Source organism: Gadus macrocephalus, chromosome 4, assembly GCF_031168955.1.
Source record: "Gadus macrocephalus chromosome 4, ASM3116895v1".
NCBI lineage: Eukaryota > Metazoa > Chordata > Actinopteri > Gadiformes > Gadidae > Gadus > Gadus macrocephalus.
This window is the reverse complement of record NC_082385.1, coordinates 1,004,874-1,029,738: the sequence shown is the minus strand read 5'-3', so window position 1 is coordinate 1,029,738 and position 24,865 is coordinate 1,004,874. Positions and strand designations below refer to the sequence as shown.

At 47.7% G+C, this 24,865-nt stretch overlaps 3 protein-coding genes across 3 annotated transcripts in view; all 3 read left to right on the top strand.

The window, feature by feature from the left end:
• The first annotated feature begins 1,487 nt into the window (after positions 1-1,487).
• On the top strand, positions 1,488-5,169 carry c4h11orf98 (chromosome 4 C11orf98 homolog). The gene is made up of 4 exons (XM_060048538.1): positions 1,488-1,629; positions 2,562-2,686; positions 3,496-3,593; positions 4,277-5,169. Exons 1-4 carry the CDS (start codon positions 1,588-1,590, stop codon positions 4,498-4,500), a joined length of 489 nt encoding a protein of 162 aa, XP_059904521.1. The 5' UTR covers positions 1,488-1,587; the 3' UTR covers positions 4,501-5,169.
• Positions 5,170-7,655: 2,486 nt separating this feature from the next.
• mansc1 (MANSC domain containing 1) lies at positions 7,656-10,648 on the top strand. The gene is made up of 4 exons (XM_060051036.1): positions 7,656-7,896; positions 8,620-8,760; positions 9,732-10,071; positions 10,210-10,648. The coding sequence occupies exons 1-4, from the start codon at positions 7,656-7,658 to the stop codon at positions 10,646-10,648; spliced, it is 1,161 nt and encodes a 386-aa protein (XP_059907019.1).
• Positions 10,649-12,707: 2,059 nt separating this feature from the next.
• The window catches only part of lrp6 (low density lipoprotein receptor-related protein 6), a 36,329-nt gene continuing 24,171 nt past the window's right edge, over positions 12,708-24,865 (top strand). The window contains exons 1-2 of the mRNA XM_060051035.1: positions 12,708-13,152; positions 15,651-16,051. Coding sequence (XP_059907018.1) covers positions 13,095-13,152; positions 15,651-16,051 — 459 coding nt within the window. The 5' untranslated portion in view covers positions 12,708-13,094. The remainder of the gene's footprint in view (positions 13,153-15,650; positions 16,052-24,865) is intronic.

The following is a 24,865-nucleotide window of genomic DNA, read 5'->3' as shown; positions in this document are numbered from 1 at the left end:
TACCTCTTCATCATTCCACGGTAATTTATATTATGGCACACTCAGACTGCACAGTGCCCATCAATTACAACTTTCCCGTCGATAGAGCAACACCACGTGACATCAAATGCCATTCCTCATCACGCAGTCCGTCCAAAATTCAATTACAAATGATCAACCGTTTCTAGGCAGCAGAATGTGGCGTGACGAACGCTTGTGCTCCTTCCAGAACCCCCAAAGTGTTTTCCTCCAGCGGGCTCTGCAACATGACAGGTTTGGCTCGGCGTGAGGCTGGCAGAGTGTGACTCAGATTGTTCAACAGTCGAAGGCAGCATCCGCATTTTAGATGAAGTGTTGGTTGGTGATGGTGAAATGCGGCATGCTTCAACTTAACAAACCAAAGTGATATGTTGGGATGTTATGATTATGAATACCTGTAGTCTTCACGGCACAGCGGTCAACCATCAATCTTAAAAGCAGGGGTTTTGAATTAGCACTTCTAAATTAGTCAGTCCACGCCTTTCTTTTTTGTTTTTGTTTGTTGTTTGTTTGTTTTTACGGTCCCAATTATTATTTTAATTAGTCAATGTTAACCCAATGAGGGGAAAGGGGAAAGGGATCATTTAACAGTTCCCTTCAAGACAGAAGAATATGGGCTATGATTAAAAAAGGGATAAGTGCTCCCCATGGTGGAAATACATTGTCCCTACAGTTAGGGAGAGCGAGAGAGAAACGGACACACTGTCGTGTCATCCTACTACTGTTTTTTTTTTACTGATTTTACTGGACCACTCATCGTTTCTCAGACACACACTCCACCCTCACCTCCACCTTCCGTGTGTTTCTGCTTGGGTGTGTGTGTGTGTGTGTGTGTGTGTGTGTGTGTGTGTGTGTGTGTGTGTGTGTGTGTGTGTGTGTGTGTGTGTGTGTGTGTGTGTGTGTGTGTGTGTGTGTGTGTGTGTGTGTGTGTGTGTGTGCGTGCGTGCGTGTGTGTGTGTGTGTGTGTGTGTGTGTGTGTGTGTGTGTGTGTGTGTGTGTGTGTGTGTGTGTGTGTGTGTGTGTGTGTGTGTGTGTGTGTGTGTGTGTGTGTGCTATCATCACCTATCCTATCATAAGTGCTTATTTTCTTTGAAACCTTTATTTATCTAGGTGGAACCACATTGAGATTAAAAATCGGTTATGCAAGGTTGACCTCGGCCACTGAGTGAAGCTTTCATACTACACATTAAGGACAGAGATGGAGGCTGATAATGATAAACGTTCTTCTTTTTATAGTAAGTGTCGGTTTACAAAGTTTGCGTAAAACGGAAAGTTTTCATTATCTCTTTCATTAGGTTTATAGCTAAAACCTTTTCAATGGTTATATTTTAACTGTGGTTTTAATCATCTAATCCATATTCCAAAGCGTATGACGTTTGAGAACCGCTTGATGGAGGCAGCAAACGCGAAGACGCTGCGGCAGAAGATTGTACCCATCCACGCGTCAGACCTCTGCAGCCAATAGGCGCAGAGAACAAGAATGTCAGACCTCTGCAGCCAATAGGCGCAGAGAAGCAGAATGCAATCCGGAAGTATTTTCATTTTCCACGTGAACAGCGCAAAGTAAGCATGGGTAGCACTCCAGGGGGAAAGATCAACAGGCCCAAAACAGTAAGAAAACCCGATTATCTTTCATGAGATGGAAAGTAAACGCCATCTATGCTTCAATGATAACTTCACAGTATTAATTTAAGTCCGCCATTTCCTATAGTCACTATGAAATCCTGTTTTGCACATGAAGTGACCGTCTAGCTATTTTGTAGCACAAGTGTCTGCGACAGCAACCAACTCTACTTGAAGTTAATACTGCTGACCATATGTGTTTATACGACATTGACTTTTTTATTTGATTCAATCACTCGGTCTCGTCCCTAAAGTAGTTACCCGACTCGTTAAGTATTCTTTCTGGAAATGTATTTAAACTACAAAAATGGCGTCACAACATCCATACCAGATCTATACACCTTCTGTTGTCATTGCGCAATAATATAAACCATATTGGTAGCCTATATTAAAGGCACCCAGTGCAACTTTCGAGGCTTAAAAATAAACATTCAATTTCTAGTCTTTTTTACACGTAGTAAGTTTCAATAACTCCATACCATTACATACCGACATTCAAGCAGCAAAGATGAGACGTCGTTGTGTGGTGAGAACTGATAGAAAATCGATAACAACAACAATGCCGCCATTTTCTTTATTTTTTGTAACCTACAATAAATAAAGCAGGCTTCCAGTCAATGGAAAAATGGCTTCTCCCCACCGGCGATTGTTGTTGTTTACGATTTTCTATCAGTTCTCACCACACAGCGACGTCTCATCTTTGCTCCTTGAATGTCGATATGTAATGGTATGGAGTTATTGAAACTTACTACGTGTAAAAAAGACTAGAAATTGAATGTTTATTTTTCATTGAATGTTTACACAAAGTTGCACTGGGTGCCTTTAAGATAACACAATGTAAACCTTGTTTAGGAGGATGTGTTCGGTTTTGGTTTGCTACAGAAAGTTGTTTACTTAATTCTACCATTTCTGCTGCCCAGGATTTGGGGAGGAACATCTGCAAGCGCCGCCGGGTTCAGGGGAAGCAGAAGCGTCAGCGGCACCAGATCACCGGTGCCGTCATCGACGCCGGTCTCACGACCATCCATCACCTGAAGAAAAGAATGTGAGTACTGTACTACGGTCAACGTAATGCGAGGGAAGTACTTATCAACCAATCAACTTTATTTGAACGACTAATGCTTCATTAAAGCACTTGCGAATACATACAACCAGACATACACGAACAACAACAAAAACTATTAAAAAAAGGCAATGATACCAGTGTTTCCACACGAGTGACTAGTAGCACACAGTATTAAGTCCAGGATTTGACAGCATAATGATAGTTACAAGAACCATTCAATCTGCAAATATATTTGTTTCAAGAATACTTGTATAAGATATAAGGGAGTGAAGATCGCAACCGTCTGGGAAATTAACAACTTGTGATTATAAGAGGAAATTGGATTGTGTCTGAAATGGACTAATGATTGTCCAAATTGTCTATACATGCAGAGTTGACTGTGTTTGAATAACCATTCAGCTAGCCCTACTGGTTTTCTTGGCTGCGCATGCAACTACAACTACCCACTTCAAGCAATGTTTACAGCATCGTTGCATGCGATTACAGCATCTATTGTGCCTGGCACCCCTCCAGTCGAAGACAACTCTGTCTCATTGATATCCATTCATTGAGTATTTGTGTTGCCCAAATAAAGCATATACGTTACTGAAACCGATATTCATGTGTTTCTGAGTCAGATGCACGGGAATACATGGCTGCAGGCGACATTCCTTGAATTGCCTGTTTGTATTTTTAATTGTGCGAGGCAATGCAATATTTATCATCTCTGATATCTTGTTTCATTTGAAATGTGTTTATTTTTTCATGCTGTACGGTCTTTTGATTCTAGTTTTTTGTTTTGTGTTCAGCACCAGCAAGAGGGCCAACATCACTCTGTCTGGGAAGAAGAAGAACAAGCTCCTCAAACAGCTGGCTCACATGGAGAGGGAGAAGGCTGGGATGGACGGTAATTATAGACCAGACCCGGCCGCTTTGTAAAATAACAAAGATTTACCTGCGAACTGAAACTGAAAAAGATTCTCTAAAGACTTGAATCAGCTTTTTCCTATTCGATCATATAGAAGATACTTTTGTTTAAAATACTATTATTTTAGATGCCTCATTATGGAGAAGCTAGTGGTTAGCTATCTTGCTACCCACAGATGAACATTGGAGAACTAACCTAGAAGCTTTAGAAAAATAAGCTACTAATTTGCCTTGGTTGGGAATCGAACCCATTGCTTGCTATTTGTTGTCCTGCTGAAGGGAAATCTGTCCCAGTTACTATATGTTAATTTTAACATACTATTTAATCAAATATGATTGCTAATGCCCAAAGTGATTGGCTGGGAACCGATTGGTGCATTGATCATAAAATACACCATAGAGTACAAATCATGTAATAAATACGTGATAAAATCTGGTACTAGAGCTGCTATATGCTACGACCAAATGTAAATGCCCGGCACCATGTTAAATAATCAATATTATTCATAATAATATCAAAGACAGGCCTATACAATGCTATGCTCCAAAATCACATGTTTTTGTTGTGAAAAGTCACAACCAACCTGCCCAAAAGATAACTACATGATATAGATGCGTCTATAAATACACAACGTTGTATATCTTCCACTCTGCTCATGATAGTGGCCCCCAGCGCAGCCCCAAAGACCCAGGACCCAAACACCACCCCCGCCGCAGGCCCGACCCCCGCCACCACCAAGAAGGCCAGGAAGAGGAGGAACAGGAAGGGGAAGGCCGCCGCCGCCGCCGCAGCCACCGCCGCCGCAGCCACCGCCGCCGCAGCCCCCACCGCCGCCGCCGCCGCCACCGCAGCCCCAGCGGACATTGTAATGCAAGACGCGGAGTAAAGACAGAAGAAGAAGAAGCAGAACTCCAAGTGGCCCCAACGTCTGGCGTCCGGCCTTCGATGGAAGGGGCGGTGGATGTGAATGAGGACCACGCTGAACGGGGACATGATTCGGTCACAGTGGAGCGCCAGTTGGCCACCTATACAATTTCTGCATTGGTTACATCCGAAATGAGGATTCTGACGTGCTAAATATGAATGTTAATGTTGCGGAAATGCTGCTTGCCTGAATTCTCGGGCGTTTTATTCAAGCATATTTTGGATGCATGGATGGACACTTCAATGTCTGGGTTCTACTGGCAATAAGCCTCATGGAAAACAAGTTTGAAACCATTTCTGAATACTTAAGTAAAGATGTATAGATTACATGGATTTTGACGAGCATGTTTTGCATCCAATAATGACTGTTGCATTTGGAGGGGGGGGGTCTCTGTAATTTAATTAGAGGCTTTTGCATTGGATACATTTTTGTGCGAAAGCCTATCAATATGTTGGCAGGTAAACATAAAAAATCTGGTCAATTTAGGGAAGTTGACCGTTTTTTATATAGCCTAGTAGCATATTATATAAAAGCATATGTCATTTATGGTTCAGTTTATCAAATGTATTGTTCATGTCCTTTAATTATTGATGTCTGCTTGTGAAATGCGCCATTAAAGTCTTGACTGTTTATAGTGTATTTTTGGCGGTGGGAGGTGACCACTGTGTTTTTCAACTGGTTTCGTCTGTACATTTTCACCTTTCGAGTCATCGACAATTCCGAATCCCAGTCTGCGTTTGGGCTCGAAACCTGCGCGCATCCCTCCCCCCTACCAGTCGCTCAGAGGACAAAGACTAAAATGGGTCAGAGTCTGAAGAGAGCATCTCTCGCATCAGACACGCACCAACTCTAAGATATCTAAAATAGATGACTTAAGAATCTGTAAATCAATCGTTTTTTAGACTAGGGATCCGACACTGACGGGACTCGCATTATTTTTTCCTACTACGGTGGATGAACTCAAACGGGAGAATGTTTACTGAGATCTGAAGGCACGCAGTGCCCACACTACGTAGCCTGTGTACAAAGCTGCTTCTGGAGAAGTCTTTGGATGTAGCGATCGACAAGATGCTGTACAAGTCCTCCAACGGGTAACGGGTGCCTCTCGGAACGGAGCAGGGTCGCTATGACATAAGCAGTGTGGAGCAGCTTGTGATACCAGTTTGTGGAGCCCGATACCGGTGTGTGAGTGCTCTTCGGATGCTGCGCCGAGGTCCATTCGTCCTCCAAGATTACGGGCTAAGTACGTGCATGGGTGCTATAATACATTACAGCATGCTTTGCATTGTGTGAGTGCCTCACAAGTGAGATCGTTTGTTTCTCCATCTTTTACCCACCTACCTACCCGGGGTATCATGCTTACATGGTGGTAAGAGGTCTGGATCATTTACAGGTTGCACATGTAGGCCGATGAAAAGACCACCAAACACAAAATTGCATCGCTGGGTATCTCTTGGTAGGATTGAGTGTCTCGCCAAACACCATTTGTGTATGTCGCCGAGGCCTCCGGCTACACTGAGTCTACCAGCCTTCCTCTTATTTTGAGCATCGCTTTTCGCATCGATAGCCTACACCACTGGTTCGCGAATAATAGCCTATATGTGGCGTCCTACGCGTATCGGCAGCCTGTGTTTTTCTGTGGATTATTAGCACTATCCTCATAGGCTACAGATGCAGATAACTAATCCTGTTGATTTACGACGTGCCCTCCATTGTAACAACAATCAAGGCACCGATGGCAATGTGATAAGGCAGATACCGCTGGCTGGCAGCAGTTAAGTGCTAAGATAACAGCGTGTGCTATATGTCCCACACAGGAGACACAGGGGTCGAAGTGCTTCTCTGAAGGAGTGTGTTGTTCGGACTGTGGACCCACGGAGCAGGTCGGAGCATCTTATGGGGACCCGTTCACACTCACTGGCTGCTGGTAAGTACAGTAAGCCTACCGAGATGATTATATTTAAATTAGACGGATCACATGTTCGTATGAAGATGTTTTTAAAGGCAGTAACGATTTGAATGTTTGGACTGTGTTAGTGAGCTGTCAGTTGGTATTTATGTATTTCATGAATTGTAGACTGATAAGTGATGACAGCGTTTAACAACGTCTTTCTGAAAGTAGCAGAAAATAGCCTCTTTTTATTTAGATCAAGGTGGTGGATTTTCTTTCTTCTTAGTGGATGTTGTCTTTCTTCCCACAATAGTCTCCTATTTCACCCCTGAGCTGTCCCCATTGGCAAAAAATAACTCTACATTTTTACATACTTTAGATTTTTGATCAAAGTGACACAATTATCTCCACCTGTGAACCACGCTGACAGAAATGTTGCATAACATCCTTTTTTTAGACGTCTCATTATGCACAGTGGTAGCCTAGTCATTTTAAATTCTTTCTTCTTCCCCACAAGGCTGACAGGACAGCGTTTGGCAACTACAGGAGGAAATTGTTAATGAGTTCCAGCACAAATCACTGTCAGCGTGCTAGGCCGATAGAGACATGTACATGCCCAATAAACTGTGTAATGTGTATTCTCTACAGTAGGTTATGGTGTGTTTGTGTAGTTGGTAGCACACCCAATTGCAAGAATTACAAGGATTGGTACCCTAACCATTTAAAGTAACCATATTGATCAAAGAGTTGTCTATTAACATTGCCTGGTGGTAAGGTCGTTTTGATGTCAGGCACAGTAAATATGGACTACTGGTATCGGTATATAGATATACCAAACGGTACATTATATATATATATCTCTGATGAAGTCACTTTCTGACAGGATTATATGATCTGTTTTGGTAGTTCCAGATATTGAGTTGTATTTTGTGTCTGGCATAACGTACACCTCCTCCAAAGTCAAAGTCTGCTTCATTTTCAATTCCAAAAATGTGTGCCAGACACACAGATGAATCGAAACTGTGCTTATAACCCACCCACGGTGCAATAAGAAGAAGAGGATAAAATTAGGTCGAATAAGTAATATTTACAATTCACCTTCTCCCACAGAAACCAAACGAGTTGTTCCTGGATCGCCTTCGACTCCACCGGGCTTACATCACCGACCGTAAAAGAGAGAGAGACAGGACAGATCCGGTCCGGATAAACGGCTCACGCTGTGACCATGGCAACCGTGATGAGGATACCCACGCTCGCCGGGGTCGCCATGGCGATGGTGATGCTCTCAGCCGGCCTGGCCTCCGTGTCGGGCCTGGAGCCGGAGACGTGCTTCTCGCGGCAGCACCGGCAGGCCACAGTCAACGTGCGCCTGGCCTCCAGCCGGCCCGGGACCGTCATCGATTCCCGCATCGTCAATTCGGAGCGCGACTGCATCCTGGCCTGTTGCTCAGAGGAAGTTGCGCCAGGTAACCGACAATAGACCGCCCATATATGGCCCGTTGACATAGAACTAGTGGTTAACTTGTTAGTAGCTAAATTGACTGTGCATTTTATTCAGACATATAACATAACTCTGTTGCTCAGAGGAAGTGGCTCCAGGTCACCGACAATTGCCCGCCCATACATGGCCCGTTGACATAGAACGTGTCGTTAGCTTGTTTTGTAGCTAAGTTTGGAAATGGATGACCGCAAAGGACCCTGTGTGCGACAGCCCATATATGGTAACGGCATCAGGGGGCCAGTAAACAACAAGCTTGTAAAACTCAACAAATTTAGAATTTTGAGCAAACAATTTTTTTCCCTGTTGAGAATTGACCCGGGAACCGTAGGCGTATCCATGACGCCATCGTTATGAATAATAATGAGCATTTATAATAATGTTCAAAATGCTATTACTAATCCTGTTATTCAAATGATAGAATATCGTTTTTTGGTTGTTGATGTTATCGAGCAATTCAGGACATGTTTAGCAAGCAAGACCGACCTTCGCTCCCTGTCGCTTTCCCTCCGCTCGCCGTATATTCAGATTTCGTACTGTTCTTTCTGTATTGTGTTTTCTTTTTTATCTATTAACAATATGTTGAGTGAGTGTACTTTGAGAGCAAAGGGTTCACCGAAGTCAAATTCCTTGTGTGCGTGTTACGCAAACCTGGCCAATAAAGCTGAACGTGTCGCCGTCTTCCTCCTAGGAGCCAAGTGCAACATGGCCGTGTTTAAGGCCAAGAAGCCGGCCGCCTCTGACAACTGCCTCCTGTTCCACTGCGACACGGAGCAGGACTGCCCCCTCATGATGGCCGGCGACGGAGTCAACACCTACGATATATTCAAGGGTAACCGCGGCAACGTTCATGGTCCTTGGTCTCCCTCTCCGTAGCTCTCTATCCATCCGCATCATTTCTAATATGAACAATTTAAAATAGAGTGAACAATGTAAACATGCACAGCATCTAAAAATTGCAAAATGGTTGGACACAATCAAAGTGAGGAGTTAAACAAATAGCTCAAGTGATTTTTACACATTCAAGATAGAATAGGTGAGGTGTTGGAATAAATACATCTTTAAAGTAAAGCCAGTATTTCTATAGCTCTAGATCAGAGTTATTGTCTCACAGGTCTTCTCGTAGGCCCACATTATAACCCCATTGATGCCCTCTAAGGGGCAAGGAGGTACAGACGATAGACAGTGAGAAGGAACAAGGTAGACAGATCCCTCCTTTCATGGGTGGAGAGGACGGTTTGTGCTAAATGGGCAGACAGAGAGTGATAGCATGACACAAGCACAAACAAAGGTCAAAGTTTAAAGGAAATAACGGATTAGTAGTAACTAAAAATAACCAAATGACTAATGACAATTCATTTTCTCCAATTTACAATTTACGGTCATGAACTGATTCTGTACTCTATCAGTGATTACATGAAGTCTATCGTACCTGTTTGTGTTTCTTATCTGTCGTGATCCTTCGTCCGTTTCCCTCAGGGGTTCTTCATTCTACCACCACGATGGTGCCAGTGACCACGACCGCTGCCACCACCACCACCACCACCACCACAACACAACCCCCTCCCCCCACCACCACCACCACCACCACGCAACCCCCGTCAACCACCACCGTCACGGAGCCCACCACCACCACCACCACAGCCCCCATCACCACCACCACCACAGCCCCCGCCACCACCACCACAACGACACTAGCCGCTACAACAACAACAACAACAACAACAACAACAACAACAACGATCCCCACCACCACCACCACCCAGCCCACCACCACCACCACCGAAGCACCACCCGCCACAGTCCCTACCGTCCGGGAGCTGCCACCCACAACCCCGACCGAGACACCGGTCGTCGTCATCATCGCCACCGTGCCCGCCGTCGAGGAACTGCCCGCCGTCGAGGAACTGCCCCCCGCGACCACGACCCAGACGGCCACGCGGCGAGCTACGGCCCCCTCGACGGCGGCTACGTCCCCTTCGACCACCACCACCACCACCACCACCACCACCACTGCCGCAAGAAAGCCCAACAAACCCACCAAAAAGCTCAACAAAAACGTCAAGAAACTCCGCCCGCATCCGGTGGTCGTTGACCCCACCCCCAACAACACCACCACCACCACCACCACGGCGGCCCCCGAGCCAGTCCCGACCACCACCCCCACCACCACCACCACCACCACCACCCCCACCCCCACCACCACCACCCCCACCACCACCACCTCCACCACCACCACCACGACCCCTGCCCCAAAACCCAGAACTGCCCCGGTCGCCAGAACCACCACCACCCCCACCCCCACCCCCACCACAAGGGCTACGTCCACCACAACCACCACCACCACGACCACCACCACCGCCGCGGTTCCCACGACGACCACGACCACGACCGCCGCCCCCCGACCCACGGAGCCCGAGGACGTCCAGACCTCCACCGTGGCCGGGGTCTTCGTCGTCGCCGAGGGCGACGTCCAGTCGGACCGCGCGCTGAAGAAGCCGGACGGGCCGGACAGAGGAGTCGTCCCCGAGGGCGAGGGCGTGCGGAAAACCGGCGCGACGTCACACGGAGCCCTCAAGAGCGGCCTGGTGGTGCTGATGGTGCTGGGGCTGGCGGTGCTCACGATGGCGCTGGCCATCGGAGGACGCAAAGCCATGGAGTCCTTCGACCGGCGCCATTACACCCGCCTGGAGCTCAACGACCTGCACTACGAGGTGTAGAGAGACCCAAGGCCCCCCACTGGCCGGTCCGGCCTGCACCACCACCACCACCACCACCACCACCACCACCAACGGCACCACCTTTAGTTCACCACCACGGCCACACGGAGAGAAGGAACACACAGTTGGACTGTCGCGTTTGTGTTTGGCAGACTGGAGCTGAGAAAGGCTCATTCCGGACAGACGGAGTCACATGCACTGCTCTTTTTATTTTTTTTCTTCGCCGAGTCTTTCTATTATTAATGAATATGTTTCATTTCAAGATAGCACACGGTTTTGCATTTATTGAAGTTTTCATTTGTCACCGTGTTTGAAGGAGCACGGTGTTGGGTGATGTGGCGGATTTGGATGATTGAGATATTTTCTTATGCTATAACCAGTGCTAACTCAAGTCTATGCGTGAAATTGGTTTGTAGGGACGGGGGTGTTTCATTGAACATAGCGCGGGAGCCGTCTTCCCTTGGCTATCTCCTTCTTCACTGTAAGGACGCGGGTAAAGCGAAGCTCCACTGCACACATTCGCCACTAGATGTCAGCAGCTGTTTTAAGATGCAACAATCATCAACCGTCGGACGTTGGAAGCTACCGATCATCACAGCCGCTTGGTTTTGGCATTCCTTTAACGACAACGAAACACAGTGTATTTCTTTGGAATGCAGATAGGCCTAATGAACAGCAATATTTTGTACCCCCCCCCCTAAAAAAACACTCAGGAAGCCTCCGAATTCTAGCCAAGTTCTAGAGGCATACGGGATCACACACCAAGACAACCAATTACTACAAGACGCTTTTCAATTTCAAATCCTTTGCAATGGGGTTCCACCCGGTTTGTATAAGGTGCACACATGCATGTTTCTTTAATTTATTTCACTCGCTTTGTACCATAGTCACACGAGCTTGTGGTTGTTTCTTAATCTAATAGTCCTTTCTTATATGATCTTAATAACACATATTTCATAGCATTATTTTGTATTTTGTCCGCAAATCACTTGTTCTAAATGTGTATGACATTTTAATAATGGATGCAATTCCTTGAAATCCGATGCACTAATTGTATCCAGCGTTTTTGATATGACTTGCTTCTTTATAAATAGTAAAAAGAAAAAAAAAAGCTGAGAGTACACTGACCACACTATTTTCCTAAGTAACTTTTTAATGTATGTCAGCGTATAAGTGAATGTACAGAGTGTCACATGTTGGGGTGTGATTGGAGAGACCTAGCGGTAAATACATTTCAGTAAACCGCGAGGGGGCGGACGGCACATTGCAAACTGCTTCTGATGTTGATACTATTGGCATGCAGAAGGTCCCTTAGACAGTTTCAGCCTAATTTATAAGGCATTAAGTTGCACACATTCTAAGTTGTTGGCACTTATTTTGCATTCATTTCTGAAATCGTAAGATTTTGTGTAAGGTAACAGTTTGGTCTTGTTTTGTGAAGTGCTGATTTTACATTTTAGCTTTGGAATTTGGTGTTTTCTTCTATAGGAAATATAATGTGACTTTTGAATAAACAATTTTGTCATCATGATTGTTATCTTTCTGATCACCCACAAAACTTCAGAAATACAGGATTATGTATTATTTTAATGTTTGGTGTAAAAATAAATAAATAATAATACACAATTCAATGGTAAAATCCCAATTCTAACCATACTAACCAATATAGTCGTCAAATATGATCATGATTTACCCAATTATGATCTAAATCATTTTGCTTATGAGGTGAAAACTAATGATAAGAACTTTCCCTAAGATTCACTCTCAAATAAAATCTCCCCCTATTGGATTCAGCAATGTCTCTGGATCCAGTCAATTGTCCTGAATACTAAATAATCACCGGGAATAACCGGGGCTTGTGGTTAGTAAATTCTCCAAATACAACAAATAGGGCCAAAGGAATGTTTTTCTTGGCAGTGGACGAATGGATCCTGCAGAACTAAACAGAGACCTTCATTCCTGTATAAATGTTTACATGTTTACTACTAAGTTGCACCTACAAATATACTTGTTTGCTTAGGTAAGGGGGTAGTTTACGCATTCTTCCCCAAAAGAATCTCGCCTTGAGAGCGCAGTGAGATCCACTACAACAATGGATCACGTCTGAGTGTTCAGGCGATAGAAAAAAAAAAAAGTATAGGGGGAGGGTTGGCATTTTTTCCTCCCAGCGGAAGGAGACGTATCGCTCCTGCAGGACAATGTGTAAGAACCGGAGCCGTAGCAGCGCCACCAACCCACCCCGACCCGAGGCCAACATGGACGAGACCTTCATTTAACGCACGTTATATCGTATCCAAAGCGTTCTTTTTGTACTGAGGTTGAGGCTGGGGTTTTGGGGGAAGGATAAGGATTGTGCGAGAAGGGGAAAAAAAGGGGGAAGGCAGCGATGAGAATCCTGCGTTGAGGAAAGAAAGCGAGGCGGCGGGGCCGAGAAGAAGGGAGAAAGATGGGTGCCTTGCTACGGACCACTCTGTTGTTGTGTAGTTTTTGTTTGTTGATACAAGGTGAGTCCGTCTTCCCTTTTCCCCCAATCCCGCGCCGGGTTCATGGTCTTGTGTAAAGTGCTGAATGTCGTCTGTGTATAGATGTATACCGTCATATTGAAACGGGTTTCAGGGCTTCACGTTTACTAATAACCGGAGCGGGCCCACTTGGAGGCTTGGAGGTTTTTATTAGCAGCGAGCTAACGTAGCCGAGTCAGCTCTGCGTCCAGCCCTTCTCCTCCTGCTCTGTTGTCTATCCTAGTCCACGTATATCGTGTTTTAGTGGCTAAAACCACGTCTCACAGAGTCCAGCCCTTCGTATTGTGGATGTCCAGTGGCTTCAGTTTCCTTTCATCCAGAGGAGGGAATGTTGGACTCCAAACTATTAAAGGTTGCAGGGGACTGTGCGCAACTTGGGTGAATGGTGAGCTCCGACCATAGGAACTATTATAAGGACTATTTGGGCTCCTTTTTTAAGTAATGTTTTCAACGACTGTATTGTCTTCGTTCACTTAATCCCCAGTATTTGCATGGACGGGCAAACCAACCCGCTAACGTTACCTACCCGGGCTGTATTTATTTGGATAGCTGTGTCTAGACCAAAGGGCTCGAAATTGTCTCCCCCCTTTTCTCGCTGCTTTGATCTACCATTCACAAACCAAGCCATGCACCACCTAAGCCACCTGTGTAACAATATATAGATCAGCATTAGTTATGTAGTAGTAGTAAATTGCATGTGGTGGTTATCTGTGTGACTCGAGATGATGCCAATTACAAAGTTGACTTTAAGCACAGGGGCCAGTGATTGCTTGACCACGTCTTCCAAGCATCATCCATAAAGAGTCCAGCATCTGTTGCAATCTAGTAATGGGCTTGATTGATGTACTTTCAAACACAGTACAACATTTATAAATTCCACTATTAACCGACGCTGAGAGATTTTGTTCCATTCTACCACCCAACAGATGGCTCACCTTGCTTTAATAAGCTTTCTTTCCCCAAATGAGAAAAACATGTCTTTCAAACACAAAGAGTGTGTAGTGGTGCTTATTAACACTTTTTTATGTGGTTTGTGCGAGCTTGTTCGTTGTTCTATGAAGACTAAAGTCTTCCTTTAAAGACAGATTCGGACGGCTCTGCATGTGTTTCTGCTTCCAAAGTTAAGATGTTGTGTCTTATTATATGGAGCATTCAAGACGTGTATTGATTCCACGACCTCAAGTTCTGCTCTTCCTAAGTTTAGTCTGTGAAGCTAATCATCAAGGTTAAACAAGATAGACGATAGAAAGGTACTTATTCTCTGGGGGGAGAAGAATAAGTACCCCCCCCCCCACCACTTAAAGGACTCTGTGCATTGCAGTCTAATAATTGTATAATCTCAAATGTCTAACTTGCTGCTGCAGCACACTGTATTGATTTTGGAAGTGGAGCCATTTTTAGGCTTTTTAATTAAATGGCCTGGAAAAGATCAAATAGCCCTTTGAGGGTGTTTAAGTAAACAATGTGGGCATGCACGTGCACATTTCTTTTTTTGATTTGTTTCGTGGTTAATTTTACCACTACATACATCGTCATCAATCTTACACATTTTCCATCCGTTTGCTCTACACGCTACTTCTGAAAGTATAACTGATCTTTCTTGAAGCGGCCCATAAGTATTCACTCAGCAAATCAGGACACACGATTCTCAGTTGACTGGTTGGCATTCGTGACGAACACGTTATTATTGTCGTTCATAGTTCGCGTTTAAGAAAAACGTCCAAATAAGTTGTTCCGTCTCCTCCTATACCCGAGACTGTGGCAGCCTGTTGCCCGTAGCCTCACACACGGTTCACCTCCAGTTCACCAGCCCTAAAAGTAAAAGTTGCATATATTGTCACTTTATTTTACACATGTCCGCACAGGAGGTCGGGTTCCCCGCCGTACTTCCTCTCACGGCATAATTGAGTGGGTCCGGGATTCTGTGATTTTCTCCAAATATTTGGAGACGGAAATGCCCCCGCGGAGCGCCGACATGCATGTGCAGAGGGGACGGCGCACCGTGGGGGCTGACCCTGATAGTGATCCTGTGGTATGTGTTGCTAGATGTGTCAAATTGAGGTTAGGAACGGTGCCAAGGAGCAGTAGAGGTAGCGCACGTCCTAGCCCCCCCCCCCCACATCTACCAACTCTCACTTCCTGCACTCTGTGTGTGTGTGTGTGTGTGTGTGTGTGTGTGTGTGTGTGTGTGTGTGTGTGTGTGTGTGTGTGTGTGTGTGTGTGTGTGTGTGTGTGTGTGTGTGTGTGTGTGTGTGTGTGTGTGTGTGTGTGTGTGGACCCTGCAGAACGCCACTCCATAAAGTCTGAGAATACTGGTTCCCAGAAACAGAGCTAACCAAGGCCTATATGGAGTTGCAACAGCCAGAATGTAATTCCTCTGTGCCCTTGGGTTTGCGGTCTGCTTTATTGATCCAATGTGTGCTCCCCCCCCCTCTCCTCCCCCTCTCCTCCCCACGCCTCCCCCCCTTCTCCTCCCCCAGGCGTGCCCCTCTTGCTGTACGCTAACCGGCGAGACCTCCGGCTCGTGGACGCGGCCCACGGGAAGGCCAACGCCACGGTGGTGGTGGGCGGGCTGGAGGACGCGGCGGCGGTGGACTACGTCTACGCCCGGGGCCTCATCTACTGGAGCGACGTGAGCGAGGAGGCCATCAAGTGCACCGCCTTCAACCGGTCGGGGGACGGCAGCGCCCAGACGGTGGTGGTGTCCGGGCTGGCGTCGCCCGACGGCCTGGCCTGCGACTGGCTGGGCGGGAAGCTCTACTGGACGGACTCGGAGACGAACCGCATCGAGGTGGCCGAGCTCGATGGATCTTTACGGAAAGTTTTGTTTTGGCAAGAGCTGGACCAGCCGAGGGCGATAGCCCTGGACCCAGAGAGGGGGTGAGTGTTGTGTTTTATTCAGTGTGTTACGTATCCGTCGTGTATTATGTATCCATTAAGTCCTGAGGGACCGGCAGGACCAGGTCCTTAATGGTAGAGTTATGGTTGGACGTCGACGCAACGCAATGACCACGCAGTCGTGAACCCGTTTTGGTTCTGCGTCGGGTTTACGTTAGCGGATCAATAACAGCCCTTGCTGCTGGGTCGCCTCGACGCAACGATGCAATTGTTGGGAGGCGCGTGTCAGGCCCTTGCGGTCGACGCAAGGAGGGTCCGCAAGGGTGACGTGGGTCCGTAGACCCTCTTGCACGGCGTCGACGTCCAACCGTAGCTCTACCTTTACACATGCTCTGTGACGCCTGACTGACGAGCAGGTGAGAAGGGGCAGGGTAATTTGGTTCTTCTCCTAGAACCGCTTTTGGTCGACGCGCACCTCTGACATTGTGGAGCTCCACGCGGAGGGTACCTGAATCGCGCTTCCACACCGATGTTGAAACCGCCGAAAGGCGACTAAGAAGGGCATGGCCTTCCGTGGACGGTCCGCAGGCGGTTTGAACGGGTCAGAGCCCGCTTAACACGCACTTTGTGAGGGTCTGGCCTGACAGGCGCAGGGGCACGGTCCAAACACGCGCTTTGTGGAGATGCGATGGTTCGACAAACGGGCTTTGTGAGGACTCACCTGAGAGGCAGCGGAGATGGGGGCGGGTCTAAACACGCGCCATGTGAGGTCTCACCTGAGAGGCAGTGGAGATGGGGGCGGGTCTAAACACACGCCATGTGAGGTCTCACCTGAGAGGTAGCGGAGATGGGGGCGGGTCTAAACACGCGCCATGTGAGGTCTCACCTGAGAGGCAGCGGAGATGGGGGCGGGTCTAAACACACGCCATGTGAGGTCTCACCTGGGAGGCAGGGGAGATGGAGGCGGGTCTAAACACACGCCATGTGAGGTCTCACCTGAGAAGGGGCAGAGTCCCACCACACAGCATGTGAGGAGAAGCAGGGGAGATGAGGGTGGGTCCCAACACACACTTTGTGAGGACTAACCTTTGTCTGCTACAGAGACTCTCCGGGCCTGGGATTGGGTTGCAGGGCCGGAGAAAAAACTAAAAAAAGAAATTCTGCAAAATATGTGACCGGTGTCCACCAAATTCCCCCGTAAAAGACAAACAATAGGGGCAGTGTTGAGGTTTCTTTCCTCCTTGCTGTTCCTGGGGAAGGAGAGGTGGGGGTGTGAGGTCTTTATCCTGGGCTGATACAGAACATTCCTCCAGGCCATCAGAGAGGCGGGGGTATGAGCGACGGTGTGTGAGACTGAGTCGGCCAGTGGTCCCCTGATACGTTCATGGGGTCTCTGGAGGTTGCTGACCTCATCGATTGATATTTGACAATCCATTTTAGCAAATTGTAATTATTATTTTTTTCATGTCTCAGAGTCCTGTATTTACGAACCGACTGCCTATTGATTCATAGCCACGAGCAAACTAATGCTGATGGACAAGTGTGACGAAGAGCGATGTGTTAACACTCACCGGGACATTGATACCACCGGCAAATATTGATGGGGTAAAAAAAACTATTTGCGTGCAAGCAGGTAAACACTAAAGTTCAAGCTGGGGTCGCAAACCTCTTGAGCGCTAGAAATGGGGTCGCGGCCTGAGAGAGAGAGAGAGAGAGGAGAGAGAGAGAGAGAGAGAGAGAGAGAGAGAGAGAGAGAGAGAGAGAGAGAGAGAGAGAGAGGAGAGAGAGAGAGAGAGAGAGAGAGAGAGAGAGAGAGAGAGAGAGAGAGAGAGAGAGAGAATATCACCGTGTCGCTGCCACTGCTTTCACACGCGAGCAGCAGAATGCCTCTCGGGTTACCTCATCCATTCACTTCGCAGGCCGTCGTGGCGATCTCCCTGGCCGCGCTGCGGTTGCAAAGGAGTCGGTATTTCGGTCCGCACCACCTTGGCAACAGAGAAAGTGTTTTTCCGCAGACGTCACAGTCGGACTTCTTTAACCTGTTTGTTTACTTTTCCCGCACTCGCTAAGCTAGGGGGTGTTATGAATGATGTGTGCGGCTCCTATCATTCCGGCCGTCTCTTCCTCAGTGATGCGTCACTAAAAATAATGACAGGCGCAGGTATGTCATCAATGGTCGGGTTTTAAGGGCAACTGTCAAATCATTGCTTTTGTTAGTGATTCTTCAACGTGCTACGTCACAGCTTTGAACACAAACCCATTTGTGCAAGACAAAAAAAATGTACACTTGTGAACCAACCTCCCACCTACGTTCCACTTTCATTACATTCTAACAAAAACAAACATGAAGGCTTGTTACTCCGTAGATTGTCCCATTAATCCAGTTTTACGCCACTATGCGTGTCCTTGTAAGTACTTCCACAATGGGTGGAATATTCATGGGAGGCTCCAGGTCACACAATAGGCCCACGTGGGTGGCCATTGGCCACAGCTCCTCCAATGGGTGAACAGGAGAGGGCAGAGGAGGAGAACCTTGTCCTCGCGGCCGGTCGTCATGGAACCCGACCCCAGTGGGAAGAGTTGATCAGGAGAACTGGGGAAGAACAAACACACAGCTGGTGGTGGATCCTAGCCTGTTCTCTGGGCCAAGATAGGATTATTAATCTGTTCTCTGGTCCCAGATTATTAACCCTACTGATGGATTCATTTTCAAAAGTGCGGTTTTTGTCCGACATCTACATGATGAGTTATGACACGCAAGCCTTTTAATTTTTCGAAAGGCTCGTACAAAGTTTTACACAAATGCCGCGTTTCCACTGCAGGGTGCGGAACGGATCGGATCGCAAAGGGGCGGTAGGGAGGGGGCAGTATAGCCCAGCTCAGTTCCGAGGTCGCGTTTCCACTGCCGACAGTACCCTTGGTGGTAGGCCGGATGTCAATCGCCGCGGCAGCTACGTAAACATCGTAAACAACGTCTTCCTCCGCAAGAATGCAGACGAACGTCTTCACCTCCTTGTTCGCCCCAAGCAAGCTTTTTACGCGACATGTTAATTGTAAAGAATAATACCTCGAGGCTACTGTTTGTTTGTTTTTATTCCCCGCGTCACCCGGAAGTGACGATTCTGTCGACCAATCAACGGAGGGGGGGGTGTAGCTAGAATTCCAGGGTACCCTTTCAGGCGTCTGTCTCGTTTTGGGTACCGCAACGGAGGAGTCCCTAGAATGGGGTCGGAACGGGTACGGCAAAGTCCGGGTCACGCCCACTTTTGGCGGTGGAAACGCGATCCGACCCGCACCTTTGCGATCCGATCCGTTCCGCACACCTGCAGTGGAAATGCGCCAAAAGTCTTGTGTCTCTATTGTTCCACCTACCAGGTGTTTGTTCAGTTTGATCGGGAGGTCAGCTCCCACTTTTCCTTCGCTGTGACACACATTGATATAACGCCAGCTCCGATAAACTCAGAGCTTGCTTGTAGCCTTGTACCCCTATTTTGCAGCCTGAGATAATTTGAAACGTTTCCCTCAAGCAAAATACAGTGACCACATTCACGCGACGCACTGTTATTATGGGAAGAACAACATTACTCAATTAAATAAGCGCAGTCCTCGTTTACGATATGAAAAACACCAAGTCGTTTGCACTAAGTGAATGTGGTCGATTCTGCATGCAATGTAAAATAAAATAAAAGTGCACGTGTTTTCTTTTTGGGCAAATAATGTGAGATAATCTCACAATCTCACGTATAACGAGGCCAGTGATTTAGGGACTCCCAATTTTAAAGCAACGGTTTAACTTTTACCATTTAAACCTCAGGTAAAGTTCTCTCAGGGCAATTCAAAAACCTCCTGAAAAGTCGACATTAGTTCACCGGCCAATATCACTATTAAGTTTTTCGCTTCTTCTACTGAGCATCTGTTGAAGGGAAAGAGTGTCCATCCCTTCACCAAACCCCCATGCACCGCCTGGTCCACCAGTGGCTTCCCTCGGTGACACGGCGGTGCGCTGACCCCGTTAGCATCACGGCTCTGGTCTTGTGTTACACCCAACAGGTTGGGCCTGAGCGGGGCCCACCAGGTGACCCAAGTGGGGTAACCCGAGAGGGTGGGTGTACAAAGGACCGGACAGGTAAGGGGATCCCGGTGTAGGGTTGACTGTGCATGGATACGCGGCCCACCGTGGCAGGGCCCTGTCCACGATACAGTCCCAGGCACCGGGGGCCTTACACAATAGACCCTGTTGGAGATCTCTCTCTCTCGCTCGCTCTCGTAAGGCGATAAGGGGGGGGGGGGGGGGGGGGGGGGGGGCTGCTGTGTTCATGCTTTGATCGGTTCTACGGTCATTTGACAACAGCTGCAGCTCTGGTTTCGGTTTGTGCGTTTCGATCGAGGCTAAGTGAACTGAAGTGGTTTGTGAGTTCATTAGCGATCGACCGAGCCCTATGGGTCAGAGAGGGCGGCGTACACTTTGACTTGGGGTTTGTTGTGACTAAGGCTGGGGAGGCTTAACGGGAGACCACAAGACGTTGCCCATGAATAGGAATGACAAAAGGTTTGCTCCGTCATGCGGTCTTCCGCTGCCCACCACGTTGGTAATGTGGTGGTGGTGGTCTCCTCATTGTAAAGGAAATGATGGAGCTTGGCCGGAGTGACGCTTCTTGGCCGGTATTTATTCTAACGAGGTTTTCATTGCGTCAACGGTAGTCGTGGTTTTCCCCTATTAACCACCCACCGTTACGGGGGATAACAATAATGTGCTACTCTGGAGATCCAGAAGACGCGTTTAGCGCAGGGCTACAACCCGTTTTATGCCTTGATCCTTGAGCCGTCCCAGCCCTGTTTCAGTGGGCTCCAGCGTGGCGGAACATCTAGATCCTTCTCCCTGGAGGCACGCGGGAGAACGACAGTCAGTTCGTACACATGCACAGCCGAACGCGGTTACAGATGATCATACTTACTACAGCAGCAAATACACGGTCACTAACTTAACCGGTGCATTTATAGAAGTTAAGTGTGTTGAAGAGGTGATCTAAGTGTCAGTGAGCAGTTTTTAGTGCGGTTAGTTTGCCTACTTTTTCAACAGGTTCAAGAACTTTAATGTAACGTTAGTCATTTCAACCGTTGTTGAAGAATTAAAGTTGAGAGCTGTAATCGATGAAGACGACAACGGCGACTGATTTATTCGAGAAATAGCGATTTTCTCTTTTGTAACTTGAAACGATAGAAAGGGGTAAGCAGCGAGTTAAGCAGCAACATTGACGAAACCTCAACCACAGCCATCCCAGTGTGGAGTAACCCACATGGAAAAGAGACGTGCATAGATTAGAATGTAAATGTACCCGGGCCAGATAAAAGAGGGTCGGTAATGTATTCATTAGTTTATTTAAAATCGCCAGGATATTTTCTCACTACTCCCCCTGTCCTCTCTCTCGCTCTCGTTGTTTCTCTCTTTCCCTGTCGTTGATTCTCTCTCCTCTCTCTCGTTCTCTCTCTCTCCTCTCTCGTTCGCTCTTCTCTCTCTCATCTCTCTCTCGTCTCTCTCTCTCGTTCTCTCTCTCTCTCTCGTTCCCTCTCTTCGTTCCCTCTCTCCTCTCTCTCTCTCTCTCGTTTCCCTCTCTCTCTCTCTCTCTCTCGTTCCTCTCGTTCCTCTCTCTCGTTCCCTCTCTCGTTCCTCTTCTCTCTCTCTCTCTTCGTCCCTCTCTCTCTCTCTCTCTCTCGTTCCCTCTAGCTTCCCTCTCTCTCGTTCCCTCTCTCGTTCGCTCTCGCTCGCTCTCTCTCTCCCTCACGTCGGAGCGGCAAAACACCAGATGCGCACGCCACGGTATCACGCTAGCGTGCGTTCTCAGCACGCCCGCTCACGGTCTCCTCTGGAGTCCCGATGACGTCGCTCACGTTGCATCGAACAGATTCCCGTCGATCCGACCCGGGTAACGTAACGTCGAACCCGGCTCTGCGGTCGACTGCGAACTTCACGTGCATGAAGAGACATCCAGCAACACACTTGAATGAAACGCAAAGTACGTTCTTATCTCGGGGTGCGTCTGTGTTTGATCTTCCGCCATCAATATCCCCCCATCTGTTTGCTTTTTGCAATTTACATTTAGGCCATTAAAAGACCAACAGACCATCCAAAGCGACCTACATAGAGCACATTAGGCAGAAGAAAGATAAACTAATGTATATATCGCTGTCGGCACAGTACGGATTCGATGGGTAGATATGATACATTTTGAACAGTGAGTCGATGGGTTTAGCCTCGGACGACGTCGGACACACTCATGTTTTTCGGGCTGTTCACGCCACTTCTCCGTCAGCCTGTTCCCGCTCACCGAGGCTCCCGTCATCCGGGTTCGCCTGAACTCTGTTCCACCGCTGCCAGTCGGCGCGGGGGGGGGGCGGGGTCAGATGGCGTCCACACGGTCCGTCCCGGCCTAATCGCACGCGAGGGGAAACCGCAGCACCACCGCCCCCACCACCAGAAGGTCCAACCAGAGAGGATGAGCTGCGGTAATCACATCATTGTGGAGAGAGAGAGAGAGAGAGAGAGAGAGAGAGAGAGAATGCGAGCATGCGTTCATCTGGCCTTGTGGATGAGCCAACCCCCCTGTGTGTGTAAATTGTAAACATCTAAACACATCCTCTGTTTCATTAGCATGCCACGCTATTTGAAGTGGCCACTTTCATTTCTGCATAAAACGGCAATTGCTTTGCATACGTTCCTGCCCAGCGTGGGGGTTCTCTCTCCCCCCCCCCCCCTTGCCTGTTTGTGTGTCAGACATATCTCATGCATGTGCTCCACAAAGAACTTATTGTTGAGCTGCCAGCTGTTTTTTTTTTTCTAGCTTTGTTTTTATACGGTTGTTTTGGTTTAGATTTTTCCTATTGTTTTTTTTTTGGTGTGGCGTGGTGGTTTTTTGTTGTCTTTATTCGTGGCAGATATAAGTGCACTGCGTTCCTTGTGCGTTGGTGTGTGCTTTTTCCGTTTCTTTCGGGCTCTGAAAGTGAAATGAGGGAAAAAGGATGTGTTGTTGTGAGAGCCCCCCCCCCCCCCCCCCCCCCCCCGGGTCGTGTTATTTCCCAGAGTTCATACGACTCCTGCTTTGTGTTTTCCGACACGCTCGTGCTCCCCGCGTTGTTCATCCACACGTTATTTCCTCTTCCTGTGCGTACGTCAGTCGCAAATACGTAGAGGCTCCTGTCTATCCCGGTTGGCCCGGTCTTCACCCGGCGGAAGAGGCGAAGCTTCGACCTCGCTGCACCGGAGTGAGTTTGAGAAACATCGGTCAATTCGTCTTCTCTTGGGAAACGTTTCAGCTCTTTTGAATTTGTTTGTACTTTCTGGGCAGATATTCACACACAAACATACTGTAACTCGCTTTGATGCTATGTGACTTCTGCGTAGCAAAGTTTAATGCTTTAATTACTCAGATTATTTACAGGGAATGTTTGGAAAGCCCATTTGGCCCCCTGCCTCATTGGAACATCATAAGAGGGTAACAATGCATTATTATTATGCAATAGAAGCTACAGGCCCTCAAAAGATATCTAACGGCTGGCTAAATGAACTTTGGCACATTCCTTATAATAACCATCGTATGTGGTTGTGTTTGTCGACGTGTTGCATTGTCAAATCAAATGTTACGTCTGATATAATGTTGATATAATTACAATCAGTCACATGTCGTCTTGTTTTGGTACGATGCAGCAAAGCGACCAAAGTGTATCGCTGGTGAATACTTTCAACTTCTCCATGTCTAAACATGGAAGATATAACACAAAGTGACCGCAGAGTGGGTGGACATCGGTCAGCTACTGCTACACCACAGTGCACTGGCTGAAGGTTAAGGCTATTTTGGATGGCTGGGAGGGGGGGGGGGGGGGAGTCTTTTAACCGGCCCCCGTGGTCGTCTAGCTCCCACATGTGCCCTGCGCGTTTGATCCCGGCCCTGTAAAGTACACACACACACACACACACACACACACACACACACACACACACACCACACACACACACACACACACACACACACACACACACACACACACACACACACACACACACACACACACACACACTGGGGGGTAATGATGGCCGAATTTACCGTGGAACGTCGTGCTGGACCGGGTTCAACCGAATTTACCGTGGAACGTCGTGCTGGACCGGGTTCAAGTTGACTGATTAATGCATCAGGTAGCAAATACAATACAGCTCTTGTGGCGGGGAAGAGATGGAGGGGGGAGAGAGGCTCCGCCATTTTCGCCCTCCCCCACCTTTCTTTTCACTGATCAGAGAAGTCTGTTTGACTGGCTTTGTTCTCTGGGCCAGATAGTTTGTGTTATTTATTTTTTTTCTTTGGGAAAATCCTTTCCTGCGAGCCCGGCACTGGGTGCACCGACAAAGGCAGACGGCCCCGGAGTATCGGCTCAGTCAGATGGAGGGTGGGGCCGGCCTCCGGGACGGCTCAGCTCGTTGTTTATGAAGGGAGAAGCACTGCGGACCCCGCGGGCCTGAAGGGCCACTCAGGGCCGGAGATGGCCCCTATGGTTCTCCTTTTCTTTCTGTGTTACACCGAGATGAAGCCCTTGTGTTATCACTACCGTGTTACTCGTTAACATGCGCGGTAATGGGTTGATAAACCTTGTTGCTTGCATAATGAATGAATGAATTAGTTCACATTTTCACACGCAGCCTCTTATGAGTGTGTTTGAGAGTGTGCAAGTGGCAAAGTATACCATTTTGTGTAAGACGTTGCTATAACCTAGTCCGTTCGAACAGCGAAGCTCTTTAGACGGATGGCAGTGCTGATAAAAACCAGGGCGAAAAAAACCCAAGCCATGAGAAGGTCACGGCGGTACAACA

Excerpts from the sequence above, each read along its gene's own strand:
- c4h11orf98 (XM_060048538.1), top strand. The coding sequence starts at position 1,588 with ATGGGTAGCACTCCAGGGGGAAAGATCAACAGGCCCAAAACA. Across the intron at positions 2,687-3,495 it reads CATCACCTGAAGAAAAGAAT|CACCAGCAAGAGGGCCAACA; the intron begins GTGAGTACTGTA and ends TTTTGTGTTCAG. Across the intron at positions 3,594-4,276 it reads GGAGAAGGCTGGGATGGACG|TGGCCCCCAGCGCAGCCCCA; the intron begins GTAATTATAGAC and ends TGCTCATGATAG.
- mansc1 (XM_060051036.1), top strand. The coding sequence starts at position 7,656 with ATGGCAACCGTGATGAGGATACCCACGCTCGCCGGGGTCGCCATGGCG. Across the intron at positions 8,761-9,731 it reads CACCTACGATATATTCAAGG|TCCCTACCGTCCGGGAGCTG; the intron begins GTAACCGCGGCA and ends CACCCGCCACAG. Across the intron at positions 10,072-10,209 it reads ACCACCACGGCGGCCCCCGA|AACCACCACCACCCCCACCC; the intron begins GCCAGTCCCGAC and ends CCCGGTCGCCAG.